This window comes from Mytilus galloprovincialis, chromosome 11 (assembly GCF_965363235.1).
Source record: "Mytilus galloprovincialis chromosome 11, xbMytGall1.hap1.1, whole genome shotgun sequence".
In the NCBI taxonomy this organism is placed as follows: domain Eukaryota; kingdom Metazoa; phylum Mollusca; class Bivalvia; order Mytilida; family Mytilidae; genus Mytilus; species Mytilus galloprovincialis.
The window spans coordinates 17,537,043-17,553,641 of record NC_134848.1 but is presented as its reverse complement, the minus strand read 5'-3'; the positions used below and the strand labels follow the sequence as shown (position 1 = coordinate 17,553,641).

Genomic DNA, 16,599 nt, shown 5'->3' with positions numbered 1-16,599 from the left:
AATGCTTTAGTTAAATTAAAAGCTTTTATGGGGAAAAACGACAAAAGTCAGATTCAAAAATTAAATTTAAGGTGTAAACTGTGTACTCTTTAGTCTATATACATAAAAAAAACCACCAACACTCTATTGGATATATTTTTTTCTTCTGTCGCAAGACAACATCTCCAATATTCAAGCTCTCTTGCTGCAAATATTCTGCCTATACTTTCATATCATTTGATATATGTTGAATATAAGTTGTTTCATTAGCAATCATACCACATCTCTGTATTCTAAAGTTTACCAGGTATGGGGTGATTGTAATGTATTATATTACAATTACTTTGACAAAACCATGCATTAATTACAACTACAATTACATACATTTATTTTAGTAGTGCATTAAATTACAATTCCTTTTGCAATAATTATTCATTGAGTTGATATTACACATTACATTTGTAAATGTAATTATTAATTGAAAAAATTCAAACATTATGAAAAACAACAAAAGTGTCTAGCATATGCAAAAACAGTTCTGTATACATATATTACAATTAAAGAAGTCATATGAAACCTCAAATTGAAAAAAAATATGCATATGTTTTTTATAACTAAATGGATAGTTTATATTATACAACTGATGTATATATACTTTTTTCTGAGGAAAATTCTTTAATTTGTCCACATTAAGAAAAAGTTTACTTATTTTTAATTGCTTCCTTCCAGGAAGCAATTTGCCGACATATTTTCCGTATGCAAAGTGACCTGAGCATAACCCTCCTCGTAAAAATCCGGTGATCGCAAATTGCATGGATCTGTCATTAAAATAAATAATTATCTGATTGTACAGGTTAAACACGTGCTCAATACCCATGATTATTGTTATTTGTTTACTATTAGGTGACAATCGGTAAACTTCGGCTTCAAAACACGGCATTTAATGAGCAGCCATATTTTTTAAATCATAACAGAGAGAAAAAAAATTGCCGATTATACAATATATTTGCGTAAAAAATGCGAAAATCGTGCACAGAGGACTAAGTTTATGATATATACATGCCTTGGTTCAAGAATTGGAAAAACATTATTTTTCACCACTCACTCGTTTCTTATGACTTTAAGTATCGAGTAAAAGGTCTATACAATACAACTATAACTTTGCTGCAAGATGGTTACAGTAATGTAACCTACTGTCATTCTTTCTTACTAACCTGTAGATCAGAAACAGGTAGTATTGAAATATTGGCAAGATTCCATTGGTTTCCCTGTTCTCCTTTCTTTATAAAGATAAGATCCCTAGGAATTCCTGTACCTCTCCGGTAAACTTCTAACGAGCCCATTGTCGCCCCATGCATACTGTAGTAGAATGACAAACATCGAGGTTGGGCTGTGAAATAAAAAAATAAACTTGTTATATTTTAAATTCCATCAAGTTTCAACTAGAATATTTATAGTTATGAAATATTAGGGTCATAAAGTGCACATGCCTTTCTTTACCCATATGTAACTGCTCCTTTCTCTATTGTTTGTGCTTTTTTCACATTTCCTGACTGGTGTAAGAAAAATATTTCTCCTCACGTGAAAAATCTGTTCTCGGCAAATGATTGGTTGAAATTTAATTGTGACATTAAATTTTCTTGTTTTCTTCTGAATTTTCTTATTGTGACATCATGAAAAAAGGCGACCATGCCTGATGACGTTACATTAAAGTACACAACTTTCCTAAAATCTTTGAAAATCATAAGAGAAACAGATTCTCAACAGTTAAATTTTAATTATTTAAAAAGCTCGGCAAGCCTTTAAAAATTAAAATTTAACTGTCTCGAGTGGAAAAATGTATCGTATCATAATACACTTGTAGCTGCGGAACCGTAGCTCTTAGGTCCTTATGTTATTTTTTGACTATTTGCGGACCATAGAGCTACGGATTTTTCCTATTTCAAAATGTTCGGAATTGCGACCCAGGTTCAGGTCGCACTTATTTCCCAAAAATTTATTGTTTAAAATCAATGCAAAGCTTGTCAATATATATAGTTCGTTTCGTTAGATATTTTTCTAGGATATGACGTACCTATTTATGTTTGAATATTCATTTCCTAAACACTATTATCTAATTATTTCCATTTGTATACATTCTCCGCCCATTTTGTTCGGCCATATTGAATCTCGTGGTGACGTCACGAAAATCAAGAAAAGATAACTCAAATATCCTCGATCTCCTATGTTGGAGGTTAGGAACGCCTACGAAAAACAAGAACAGATAACTCTTATAAAAAATAAGTGTTGGTTTGTTTACTTATTTCTAAATGAGAATCGAGTGTTTATAAGACTTAACAACATTTATTCATACTTAATGTTTAAATTGCTTGAAAGAATTAATATTTCCGTTAGTATCTAACTTTAATTAAACGTACTTTCATTCAAAAAGTCATGAAAATCAAATAAAAGACAACGTAAACAAACCAACACGTGTTTTCCTATAAGAGTTATCTTTTCTTGTTTTTCGTGACGTCACCACGAGATTCAATATGGCCGAACTAAATAGGCGGAGAATGTATACAAATGGAAATAATTAGATAATAGTGTTTAGGAAATGAATATTCAAACATAAATAGGTACGTCATATCCTAGAAAAATATCTAACGAAACGAACTATATATATTGACAAGCTTTGCATTGATTTTAAACAATAAATTTTTGGGAAATAAGTGCGACCTGAACCTGGGTCGCAATTCCGAACGTTTTGAAATAGGAAAAAGCCGTAGCTCTATGGTCCGCAAAATCAAAAAAAAAAATTAAAAAAGGACCATAAGAGTTACGGTTCCGCAGCTAAATACACTTGTTGCAGTTGTGGAATCTATATTTCTCACACTCATTCTTCCTTCTCTTTTGCAAAAAAGAAGACAATTGTTTATAGACTTCATAAAACTTGCATACCTTCCGATATTTCATTTCTCATCACAAATGTAGCAGTGAGCTCTTGACCTGTACTACCAGCTGGGTGGGAGGACTCCATGTAGGAGTAATATTGACCCTCTTTTGCTCTGTATGGTCCAGTTCCTGGTGTAGGTGTTGAAAACTGAAATCAGTAAAAGTTTAATTTGATGTTTGTCAAAATAAATATTTCAAAAACTGTCAAGACATAAACACATGTTAGTTGATATCAAATGCAATTTATGAGGGTCTGTATGGGTTAAAAGGATCCAGAATAAAATGCAAAAAAATAACAAAAATAAATAAAAAGGCAAACTCATTTATCAAAAATTTAGGAACCTCTTTAACAGTTAGTAATATCAAAACTTATTAAAATCTGGTCTAAAGACTGTATAAGGTTTAAATAAAGATGAATTCAAAAATCAAAATTATGTATTTTTGAAAATTGAAATCAATAAAGTCTTATTTTGATATTTGTCAAAACTAAATGAAATCAATAACTTTTTATTTCAATGATTGTCAAAACTAAATGAAATCAATAAATTGTTTTATTTTAATGATTGTCAAAACTAAATGAAATCAATAATGTTTCAATTTGATGTTTGTCAAAATAAATATTTCAAAAACTGTCAATTAGACATAAACCTAGTATGTTAATTCAGAATACAATTTATACGGGTCTGTATGGGTTAAAAGGATCCAGAATAAAATGAAAAACTTAGGAACCTCATTAACAATGAGTAATATTAAAACTTATAAAAATCTAAAGACTGTAAATTAAAGTTAAACAAGTTGAATTCAAATATCAAAAATATGTATTTTTTTGTGTCCTCATAACTGACATACAAATTGTTAGGTTTCAGAATCTAAAAGATTATGGGTATTTTTTTTGAAGGTTTATTTTAAAAGAAATAAAACAACACCATTGGTTGTCCTTTTCCATTGTTGTGTATTCTATTAACCAATCACAATACTTTTGAGTTAGCTTATGAAAATATTACTCACAATGCATTTCATTCTGAAAAAAATTAAAACATAAATCATAAAAAACATTGACATTTTTGTAATGCAAAACGGTTTATAATTTATTCACAAAATAAAGTTTTCTGACTTACTCTCTGTTGTTTCCACGTAAGTTTTGCATTTGGGTCATTCGTTAAAAAACAATCTGAACCAGGCTCAAAAGTACAGGTCAAAGGTTCACTTGGTAGAGTTGTCGGAGTTGAATCACTTGGTAGAGTAGTCGGAGTTGAATCACTTGATAGAATTGTTGGTAGAGTTGTCGGAGTTGAATCACTTGGTAGAGTTGTCAGCAGAGTTGTCGGTAGAGTTGTTGGTAGAGTTGTTGGTAGAGTTGTAGGAGTTGAATCACTTGGTTGTGTTGTCGGTAGAGTTGTTGGAGTTGAATCACTTGGCAGAGTTGTCGGAGTTGAATCTGTAAATAGAATTATGAGAATATGTACCAATATGGCATCATGCCTTTGTCAATGCTAACACAATTATATTATGTTTAAGTTGAGACAATTCAAATGCAGACCTGCCAACTTTTGAAAATCTCCATGGGGGATTTAGCGCGCGACCAGATTTTTAAGGGTTACAATTTTAGCGACTTTTCTGTGTGCATTGTTTTTTACTCCTAAAATAGTCTAAGTTCTCTTCTTTTTTCTTTTGGTATACTAATGATGAGCTTGTAGGCCTTGATGTCTTTTAATTGCATGATTCTTGTACTATTAAATTATAAAATTGACAAAATAACTGAAGAATAGAGAAAAATGGCATAAAAATAAAGGATTCAAAGTAGAGACCCCCCCCCCCTTTTCCCCCTCCAAAGACCTTCTTATCTATGAACCTTGACTCAAAAGACCTAAAACTTCATGTCCTAAAGTTAGAAGGATGAAGACAGATTTTGATTTAGTCTTACTTATATATGGTCTCATCAGTATCAATGAGAAAATGGATAAAATTTGAGTTATCTTTCTTTGTATTCAGAGGTGCTCTTACCGGCGGAGGCTTATACAGTAACACAGTAGAAGTGAATACAAAATGGCGTCGATTTTAAATCAACAGACACACGAGGGACGTCTGGTTTCAAAAATTTAACGGATTTCAAGATAAACGATGTTTTCTTGAGAGTTCATTACAGTTCTCATCTTTCAATTAATTATGATTTTGTTGTGGAACTACGGCAAATGTTGCAAATTGTACTTGTATGATAAATTGATTAAAATTGAAAGGCTGTTTGACCAAATTTGTGTATACAAATTAATTTTGAGGACTGTTACGACCCATTAGGTAATCTGATTACATACAACCACTAATTATGACACCTGTTGTGACAGTTGATTAGCGTAGGGTCGTTAACTTGTCATATTAAATATGTCCCTAGGTAAAGGTAAAATTATAGATTTTTAAAAATTGATCAGAAAAACTTCAAAATTGGTAAACAATATTTTTCGGGTATATTTGGTGAAAATCGGGATTTTTACTAGTTTTATGATCCCGATATCGGGATTCGGGTTGAGGGATAAAAATCGGGATGATACCGCGAAAATCGGGATAGTTGGCAGGTCTGCAAATGTCCAGAGAGAACCCATTGACCATCCTAGTCAATGAAGATATGAATCAAACATACCTTTAACATGCAGGGTTAACTCAAGTGTTAAAAATGCTAGTGATACAGATAATAAACTACCATAACATGTCACTTGGGTATAGAAATTTGGTTACCTTGGTCATCCATTTGGCCGTGCAGGATATTTTCAAACACTTGTCAGTGTTCTTCCATGGTACAGGTTATTGATATTCTTAAAGCTATGAAACGGTCAAGATGATTAATATGCAAAGAGTTTAAGGCGTTATAACATGGTAAAGATGCAACATGCAATAAGTTCATGATACATGTAAACCAGTTTTCTAACCAGTTCTCAGTGATTGTAAAAAATGTTGTACTTCAAATAGTACTTCATGGTAATACAAGCACAGAGTGCTGCAAGTAGCATTTAAAACAAGGACAACAAACAAACACATCTTACATGGTAAAGATTATTGACAATCAAAAAGTTCAAGGTGCTGTAACATCCATATGGTCATTATTAAAATACTGTGGATTCATTATTATTTGTTGGTTACCGAATTTTGTGGATTTCATGGGTACAGGTGAACCACAAAATTCAATGACCAATTACGACTTTTCTATAAGGCTATTTGCAGAATTTGGCCAAACCATGAAATCAAATATCCCCCAAAATGCAACTTTTACTTATTCCAATGAAAATAAATGAATCCAAATTTTCTTCTTACCTTTGTTAAAAGCTGTGGCACTTATTTTGAATCCTTGCCATGGATCCCTGTCGTCTGCAAATTTAGCATCAAATCTGACCATCATCAAGTTAGATTCACCTGATGAGGTTGTAGTCCAAATCCTGTTTTTAGCCTCACCACAAATCTTCACGCCAAGTTGACCAATCAGATTGTATTTAACTTCCATCCAATGGTAACATCTGTCTAGAGTGTTGTATGGGAGGGAAAGCTGATCTTCTGTCAACTTTATATACATATCTGCTGGAGCCTGAAATCAAATTAAACTTTTAGGCCCTATATCATGTATAAGGCTTGCTGTTCAGTGCGAGCCAAGGCTCAGTGTTAAAGACCATACTTTGATCTATAATGGTTACTGTAAATTCAGAAATTATTGCAAGGTTTTTATTATTGCGAAAATGAGAAAGAGTTGTAAACATGATAATTAAAACTCACATTTTGAAATATTCTATATGAAATAAAACAGGATTTTCTCAAAATAGAAAGAATAAAAATCGCATTAAAGTCCAAAATGACAAAATCGCAATAATAAATGCATGCATTAATTTCTGAATTTACAGTAACTTTTTATACATTGTGACTTGGTAAATGGAGAATTGTCTCATTGGCTCTCATGCCACATCTTCTTATATCTATATATATAGCTACCTACTTATATTTGTGGATTAGTTTAATCGACAAATTCAATGTTTTTAATAAAAACTTTCCCAATATATGCTTCTATACAGAATTTGTCAAAATCATGTAAGTTTGGTGCGATTGGAGATAATAGGTTATTATACAATATTCCCGCCATTCTCCAGCATATGAGGAACATAGTATTAAACCAGGAACCAGACAGAAGAGCCTCACTTCAATATCTAGTTTCAACAACAATTTCTTCCAGAGTTATATTAATTACTAATTACTATGGAAGCCCTAGAAATCTAATTTTGGCAACATTACATTTCACAGTTATTGTACAGGTGTGTTTTCTGAATATATCGTAAAATAGAATATTTCGTAAATGTAGTGCTAAATTTTAGCCATACCAATTTAAAACAGTACAAGTGGTATCTTAAATGCAGGAGAATACTATCATCATAAGGGAGTCCAATAGTCATCAGCGATTGTCTCCCTTTGATAAAACATCTTAAGGTGTATATAGTATGCATGTTTTACTTACATATGGACCATTAGTACATGTTTTTTGCTCAGCTTAGGCCAAATAAAAAAGTATGTGTTTACTGTACCCCTACCTACCCTAACTTTTATCACCTACACCAAAGGTTTTTGACCATTTTTTATTAGCACTGTTAAAGTCCCTACCTACCCACCCTATTTATTCAGCATGTGACAGTTAACACACATACTTTTATGTTTTGCATTATGTTGCTTAATCTTAAGTTTTCTGAGAGGTAACTCATTTTGACGACTTTTTTCTGCTTATATATGTATTTTAGACGTTGTTTTTGGCTGGATTTCTCCAAATTGTGATTATGTTTGACCCATTGACATACTTTTTATTTATCCTGGTTGGGTTAATAATCTAGGTCGGGGTGACCTTATAATTAGCTTTATATCCTTGTATATTTAATTGTAAAACTTTAAAAAACACATTATATACCTTAATCAGCCAGGTACACTTTGTTCCAACAGGATAGGGTGATGGCCAGTTAGGTGTTCTTATCTCTGCGACCTCTGACTCGGATACATAGACAATACCTCCACACACTAAAAATTAACCATTATTCTGATTAAAGATCAGGTAAACTTCTGATGTAATATAAACTAGCTCAATCCTGTCACATTTTCATTTGCTAGTCCCAAATCAAAGAATTGAAGAAAGTCAGATCTTAGTTGACTTTTTTTTTCAGTGAAAAGGGTGTGAATGGCAGGTTTGTTTCTGTTGGATTCACAACTTTTAAGACTCAGGATGATCAAGAACTTAACATATTGTATTGGCACCTGGATTTTTTATGAATGCTGTGTAGCGCCCTCTGGATGCTATATTGTTATAGACTTTGTTACCCTCATGTTAATTAACTGTCTACATGAAAATGTCTTCTTTCGTTGACTATACTTTACTTTACAAGTAACATGTAGGTGTTTTTGTTTGTTTGAAACTATATTGCCCCCTCAATGTTTTTTTGTTGTTAAAAACTGTACTGTGGATTTATTAATATTCGTTGGATACCAATTTTTGTGGATTTCTTTGGTAAAGGTTAACCACAAAATTAAATGTTCAACGAATGGCAAATTTTCTATAGGCTTTTATGGAGATTTTGGAAAATTCACGAAATCAAATATCCATGAACATGCAAGTGTTCTTTAATTAACAGAAATTGGTATCCTCCAAAATAAGAATCCACAGTATGTTGTCCTTTAGCTATTAGATGTTTTATTGACTGTGTTGCACTATAAATGTTTTTTGTTGAAGTTGTTGCCCTCTAGATGCCTTTTGTTAAAGACTATGTTTCCTTTAAGATGTCATTTGTTGAAGACTATATGTATTGGCCTCTTGATGTTTTTATATTTGGCAATTATCTCCCCTTACCTGATAATGTTTTAATAATTTGGCAAGTGTTTCCCCTTTCCCAATAATGTTTCTATTATTTGGCAATTGTCTCCCCTTACCTGATGTGTTTATTATTTGGCAATTGTCTCCCCTTACCTGATAATGTTTCTATTATTTGGCAATTATCTCCCCTTACCAGATAATGTTTCTATCATTTGGCAATTGTCTCCCCTTACCTGATAATGTTTTTATTATTTGGCAATTGTCTCCCCTTACCTGATAATGGACAATAGACCACAATTAATTCCTCTATCAGTTCTTTATAACATTTTGCATCATTAAAAAAATTGCACCATGCACTTTTGTCAAGTTTTTTGTGTGTGTAATGCATAGTCCTACTCCAAATATATATCCAAAATTCAGAAAGATTGAACCAATCACTTTTACAAATTTAGCCAATACACATCCATACCAATATTGACAAGTCAAAAGATGTTTTGAAAACTGTAAATATTACCTTTTTGCACTTGGCCTAATCACTCATTCCATATCAAAATCAGTTTAAATACAACATCCAAAAATTTATTTCACCTCTCTTCTTTCATTTCCACCCCAAAAAAATATAAGAAATGAGTGAGGAAGGGAAAGAAAAAAAATTAAGGAAAAATACACTCTAATCAAAAGGAACTATATTTGTGGACAACGAAAAGCGGGGTCATTAATTGTGGTCTTTGGCCAATGTTTTTTATTTTGCAATTATCTCCCCTTACCAGATAATGTTTTTATCATTTGGCAATAATTAATCTCCCCTTACCTGACAATGCTTCTATTATTTGGCAATTGTCTCCCCTTACCTGATGTTTCTATTATTTGGCAATTGTCTCCCCTTACCTGATAATGTTTCTATAATTTGGCAATTATCTCCCCTTACCTGATAATGGCCCAAGACCACAATTAATGACCCCGCTTTTCGTTGTCCACTAATATAGTTCCTTTTTATTAGAGTGTATTTCTCCTTATTTTTTTTTCTTTCCCTTCCTCACTCATTTCTTAATTTTTTGGGGGTGGGAATGAAAGAAGAGAGGTGAAATAAATTTTTGGATGTTGTATTTTAATTGATTTTGATATGGAATGAGTGATTAGGCTAAGTGTAAAAAGGTGATATTTACAGTTTTCAGAACATCTCTTGACTTGTCAATAGGGGTATGGATGTGTATTGGCTAAATTTGTAAAAGTGATTGCTTCAATCTTTCTGAATTTGGGATATATATTTGGACTAGGACTATACATTACACACACAAAAAATTGGACAAAAGTGCATGGTGCAATTTTTTTAATGATGCAAAAGGTTATAAAGAACTGATAGAGGAATTAGTTGTGGTCTGTGGCCTAATGATTTTATTATTTGGCAATTATCTCCCCTTACCTGTTGATGTTTCTACTGTTTGGCAAACGTCTCCCTTCAGACCAGATGGACAGAAACATTCACAGTTGTGGTCAACAAATCCTCCATTTTCACATTTTGGTCTGGATGATCCTTCACAATGAGCTAAAATATACACCAATATAATATGCATTTTATATAATATATCAATGACCAGTATCAGTATCATAACTAGAATATATATACATTCTATTAGGGAAAAAGGGAGTAGGATTAGAAGTTTTATTTTTTCACAAATGTTGTGCGTCATTTATGGCTGTTTGTCCATATGATACAAAAAAAGAGTTTCTGTTTTGTTTTGTACAGTTTCCTTGTTTAAATTGTTTTTCATTTGTTATTTTGAGGCCTTGTTAAGCTTAAAGTGTGATATGGATTTAGCTGATTGTTGAAGAATGTATCATCATATAACCTTCTCTGTCATGTGGTCTCTGGTAGAGACACTTTAATCTGTCAATTATATTTATACTTTCTACTCTTGTTATATTATTGCCTTGACCTTCCTATCCATCAACATATAAAATTAAAAATAGAATATTGAACATGTAACTGTATTGAAATATAAAATGAGAAAATAGAAAGAAAAATTAACAAAGCATCCATAACTCAATTTCTACTAACTTAATATGAAATTAAAAAAATACCTGCACATTGATATGTATCAGTGATATCGGCCACGTCATAGAAATCCAGTCCAGCATCTAGGTCAGCTAGAAATTCAAGGTTTTTGTCAACAAACTCCATTGTTTTTAATGTTGTATTTCCTATTTCTTTCCCAAATGACTAAAAATAGGATTAGAATTAATTTAGAACTGTACTTAAGAGTTATATCCAAGCATTCTGAATATTGACCTTTGAATAAGCTTTCTACAGAATGATAAACTTAGAAAAACATGAAAATTTAAATTTAACGTATTTCTATACTCAGGTTATGTTCTTCTCATAAATGTTATGAGGGTATGATATTAAACCCCTCACGGGAAGGATTGTGCCTGATATTCATATAATGAAATCATAATCTTTCAATCAGTTTAATTGATGTCTGGAGCTGGCATGTCAGTTAACTGCTAGAAGTATGTTGTTATTTATGTATAATTGTCATTTTGTTTATTTTCTTTGGTTACATCTTCTGACATCGGACTCCGACTTCTCTTGAATTGAATTTTAAATGTACGTATTATTATGCATTTACTTTTCTACATTGGCTAGAGGTATAGGGGGAGGGTTGAGATCTCATAAACATGTTTAACCCTGCCGCATTTTTGCGCCTGTCCCAAGTCAGGAGCCTCTGGTCTTTGTTAGTCTTGTATTATCTTAATTTTAGTTTCTTGTGTACAATTTGGAAATTAGTATGGCGTTCATTATCACTGAACAAGTATATATTTGTTTAGGGGCCAGCTGAAGGACACCTCCAGGTGCGGGAATTTCTCGTTACATTGAAGACCTGTTGATGACCTTCCGCTGTTGTTTTTTCTATGGTGGGTTGTTGTCTCTTTGATACATTCCCCATTTCCATTCTCAATTTTATTCATATATTTGACATATGATGATACCATTTTTTTACAGATTTCATGGGTATAGATAAACCATAATAAAGTCCAATAAAGAAGTCAAATTATTTTTTAGCTTTTATGTTGACTTTGGCAAAAACCTATTACGAAATAAAATACATGATAGGTTAAATCCACAACAAATAATGAAGTCATATACAGTTATGGTCTCTTCATAAGGAACTGACAATACATTTAGTTTCATGCATATAATAGAGGGTAGTAACGATAGTTATTTAAAACTTCTGACAAATCACGATATGGATATTTTTACGGATTACGGTAATATTTTAACCAATTAGACGCTAACAGTAGTTAAAAATGATCATTTGAAGCCTGACGGTAAAGAGCATTTCTACCCTAATAATGACAAATCATCTTTGAGAGGTTCTGATGACTTAACCCATACAGAAATTGCTAACAAATGCACATACCATAAGTTTCACATGTGATTTAAGCACATGGTATGCAAGTAAGAATTGTATGCAAATCAGATTGCTGACATGTGCAGTTTGGAAGCTAGTTCATATGTGGCCCAAAAAAATCTAACATAATGTTTATATGTGCAATTCAAACCTCAGATGCATTTTTTACATCTATGTTAGTTTTATGTTAGTTTTTTTACTTTGAAAATTTGTGATAAAACATACACTATAAATACCAAATCTAAATTTTTAAGCACACAGAAAAAAGTGTGGAATTTGCTAGACAGATGGAGTGCAAACCTTGAGTTACTTGCATTTTGTTGATAGGGGACTGAGAAAAGCATTGTTACCCATTCTTTTTATCATATTTTTGCAAAAACGTTATAGGAGGCCTTGGTGGCCGAGCGGTCAAAGTAATTACTACTGTAATCACTAGCCAGTCAACACTGAGGTTGTGAGTTTGAACCCTGCACATGCGGGTGCACTTAACTCCAATCTTAATTGACTAGGATTGTAAGTTTTCCTATCGAGTGTGGGTGGTTTTCTTCAGGCACTCAGGCTTCCTCCACCAAAAAAACTGACCGTCACAAAATAGCCTAAATGCGGTGCTTAAAAGTGGCATTAAATTTACACCAAAAATCAAAATCAATCAAAAAGCATTTATATAATCTACATATCAAGAAACTATTAAAAATTCTACAGTTTATAAGTACTTACATACAGGCTATACTGCATAACTGATTCTGCGTCGTAAGGTCGAGTATCTGAGGTCTTTTGTTTGTCAAAATTAAATTCATTTCCTGTTGTAATATTTTCTTTTAAAATTCTGATGTAACCATCCCTGTCTAAGCGGTTCTGTTCATGCCACATTCCTAAAGCATGCAAGATCTCATGTTGGACCGTGGAATGCTGTATAATCAAATACAACAAAAATTTAGGGGTATTATAAAGTAACAGGTACAAAATGTAAAATATGAATTTAAAAGTTCAATAAGTACAAATTATTTCAACACTTGCTTTAATAAAAAAAAAACTGTTACAAAACCAAGAAATCAAATATTACAAAAAGACTTACTGTGTTGGAACCTAAATTCTAAATTTCAAATTTAATGTGTTACCATGGCAACACACCATAACAAATTCTATATTAGGTTAAATTTCTTCATTTTTCTTGTTTAACATTTCAAAAACTTTATTTTCTTGTGCCAAAACTTGGGCATTCATGCTCATGCTCATACTCCTTTGTAGAACACATAATATGTGTAATAAGCCAGTTAATGAACTTACAGGAGAAATATCAGGAATCATGAAAGTAACAAGCACATTTAAGACAGTGAACAACTGACTCATCCAAAACAAAACGGCCGACATTACTTGTCTGGATCAGTGTGCATTTGAATCTAATGTCCAACAATAAAGACTAGAACAATTCATGACTAACATGACTAAAATTTCTATATTGTTGATCGTGTAGTGCTGATAATCTTAAAGGTCTTCTTTTTTTCTGTCTATTTTATATTTAGTTTAAAACAAGAATGTGTCCACAGTACAGGGATGCCCCACTCGCACTATCATTTTCTATGTTTAGTGGACCGTGAAATTGGAATAAATTCTCTAATTTGGCATTAAAATTAGAATGATCTTATCAAAGGGAACATGTATACTAAGTTTCAAGTTGATTGGACTTCAACTTCATCAAAAACTACCTTGACCAAAAACTTTAACCTGAAGACGGACAGACGGACGCACAGACCAGAAAACATAATGCCCCTCTACTATCGTAGGTGGGGCATAAAAATGGGTGAAAAAAAAAGTCATTCAATATGTCTAAGGGCAATAACTTTTATAAGAAATGAATTTTAAATCAATTTTGGCTTTGTTTGATCTATATGTAGATTTTCTCTTGCTAATCATTTTTGGTGTTTACAGTTTCTTTTTGTCTTCTATAGATTTTGCATAAAACTTCCTATATGAGGTCCCTTTATATGACTTTTGTGTTTACCCTGTAACCCATGGTAACCTGGCTAAGCAAAAATAATATTCAAATACAAAAAATTATAACTTACATCCACACAACCTGGATTCTGTAAACTGATATGTTGTACACCTGATGGATTTCTTCCAACATAGGACCAACACCCCCTAAAAGACAAACAGAGCTATTTTCAATAATGATAAAACAAAAAGTATAACAAAAATACTATCTACAAGTAAATTCAAAAAGGTTGTATAAAGAGTGAGAAAATCAACACAAGACTTTATTAACCAACGGAGTAGATGCAAAACAACCGTCATATTCCTGACTTGTATATTGAAAATTCAGAAATTATTATGAAGTTTTTACCTATGTCTGGATTGGGGTTAACCATAGGCAGATCCAGGGGGCCCTGGGGACCCCCCCCCCTTTTCGTGCGAAAAATTTGTTTGATTATATAGGGAATCACTGAAGCATGACTGAAGAGCCCCCCCCCCCCCCCCCTTATGAAAAGTTCTGGATCCGCCACTGAGGTTAACATAATTGATATTAGTAATGGGCAAAATATATAAAGAATAATAGGGTGCTGAAATATAAAAACTGATCAAAAATTAAAAAAAAAATAAATACAGAAAACTGACCTAAAAGTTTATGAATGCAGTATAAAGGACTCCCAATTCAGACCCTAACATATCTGCACGCAATAAATAGTCTCAAATAATTATCTGTTCATTGAATCTTCAAAAATTGGCGTAATAAATGCACACAATATTTTTTGAAATTAAAGTAAAAATGGGCTACTAATATTACATACGGTAGATCAATAAATTCTATATAAGTGGTATGACTGAGACCCTGCGCTTCAATACTGCCTTTAGGAACCAATTGTATACAGGTCTTCCTCGCCAATTCCTCTATAGCTGTTTCAATGATCTCTCTCTCTTTGGTATTGGCTAAAATCAACAAAATTGATTAGTTAAGTAATTGATTTAGTTTGGAGAATGGTTTCTCGATTAAATGATCATATTTACCAGTTGCTTGATGCATGCTCATTTTTATTTTTTCCCTTTTTTTTCACAATTGTTTCTTGCATTTCCATCCATTCACTTAGACTCTCTGCTACAGGAATTGTTGACTATAAGACAGACCCACTGATACAGTTGACATCCCTCTTAATGTTAAATCTTAATGAACAAGACTTTTTTGGCAATTTTCGAAAATAAATAAAGAGATGAACAAAGCAAATGCAGAGAGATCATATAGCTGACTATGCGGTATGGGCTTTGCTCATTGTTGAAGGCTGTATGGTGATCTATAGTTGTTAATGTCTGTGTCATTTTGGTCTTTTGTGGATAGTTGTATCATTGGTAATCATACCACATCTTCTTTTTTATATATAGTAAATAAAACTAAATGATCCTAAATAGATGGTATGTCAGCAAGGGCCTAGACTGCACATTTTTGCTGCAAATGGCACTGAAGAGTATTACTATTTGATACTTGATTCTTAACAAAGCAAAATTTTAATAACTTTGTGTTAGAAGCAAAACAATTGAATTTTAGTGTACCTTAGACTTGGAAAACTAAGGATGGCTCAGCACTAAGATACTAATTATGATAAAGGTTCTTGGAGAACAGGAGTAATTGGGTGCTCTGGGAGGGTATGTAGATCCTGCTTCAAATGTGACTCCTATAATAATATACATGGTACCAAGTGTCCTCCACCATATTGTTCTTAATCTTGATATTAAAAAATAAGATACACTTACACAAACTGCCTTTAATTGTATATGGCACTATGCCCTTTTCCCAGTATGTATTTCTACCAACATAAAAATTTCTCTGTAATTCCTAAAACAGAAAAAAATGCAATATAGGTTTGGTTATTGGATTCAATAATTTAGATTAAATTCAATACATGTATAAAATAAATTGCTTTGCAGAGCGCAGCTTGATACAACAGTAGAGGTCCAACCCTGAACAGTTGGGACAAAAATGGACACACTATTCACGCTTAATACAGGTCTGAATTAGGATTGTAATTAAATATTTGACACATAATAGGTTTCTGACACAGATAAACTGTAGTCAAAGAACTCAGAATTTGTAATATATAATTTGAATTTATATATTTTTTGCTTTTGTGCAATTCACTATGCTGTTGTGAATTGAACCCCCCCCCCCAAAAAAAAAAAAAAAAACCAAAGAGTTAAAATCTCCTTTATTTCTTTTGTGCATTACACTATGCTGTTGCAAATTGTTCCCCCAAACCAACCCCTAAAAAAATGTTTACCCCCCTTTTTTGCTTTAGTGCAATACACTATGCTGTTGTCTATTGACCCCCTTTTTTTTGGCAAATAGTCCAAAACCTGACATTTCTTTATACATAATTTACAAGTAGTGTAAGGGATGTAAATTCAGGTGTCATACCACCAATTAAAAGTCCCTATCTGTTCAACCAAATTTTACAATTTTCA

General features: G+C 32.3%; 1 protein-coding gene across 2 annotated transcripts in view; it reads right to left on the bottom strand.

Annotated features, from left to right (window-relative positions):
- The window catches only part of LOC143051777 (uncharacterized), a 46,175-nt gene that overhangs the window by 11,682 nt on the left and 17,894 nt on the right, over positions 1-16,599 (bottom strand). For both annotated transcript variants that reach the window (XM_076224704.1, XM_076224705.1), the window contains 11 exons: positions 15,892-15,973; positions 14,937-15,075; positions 14,214-14,289; positions 12,865-13,056; positions 10,817-10,955; positions 10,158-10,280; positions 7,841-7,947; positions 6,217-6,484; positions 4,032-4,351; positions 2,920-3,061; positions 1,194-1,369 (listed from right to left, as the gene is read on the bottom strand). In XM_076224704.1, the coding sequence (XP_076080819.1) occupies positions 1,194-1,369; positions 2,920-3,061; positions 4,032-4,351; positions 6,217-6,484; positions 7,841-7,947; positions 10,158-10,280; positions 10,817-10,955; positions 12,865-13,056; positions 14,214-14,289; positions 14,937-15,075; positions 15,892-15,973 (1,764 nt within the window). The remainder of the gene's footprint in view (positions 1-1,193; positions 1,370-2,919; positions 3,062-4,031; positions 4,352-6,216; positions 6,485-7,840; positions 7,948-10,157; positions 10,281-10,816; positions 10,956-12,864; positions 13,057-14,213; positions 14,290-14,936; positions 15,076-15,891; positions 15,974-16,599) is intronic.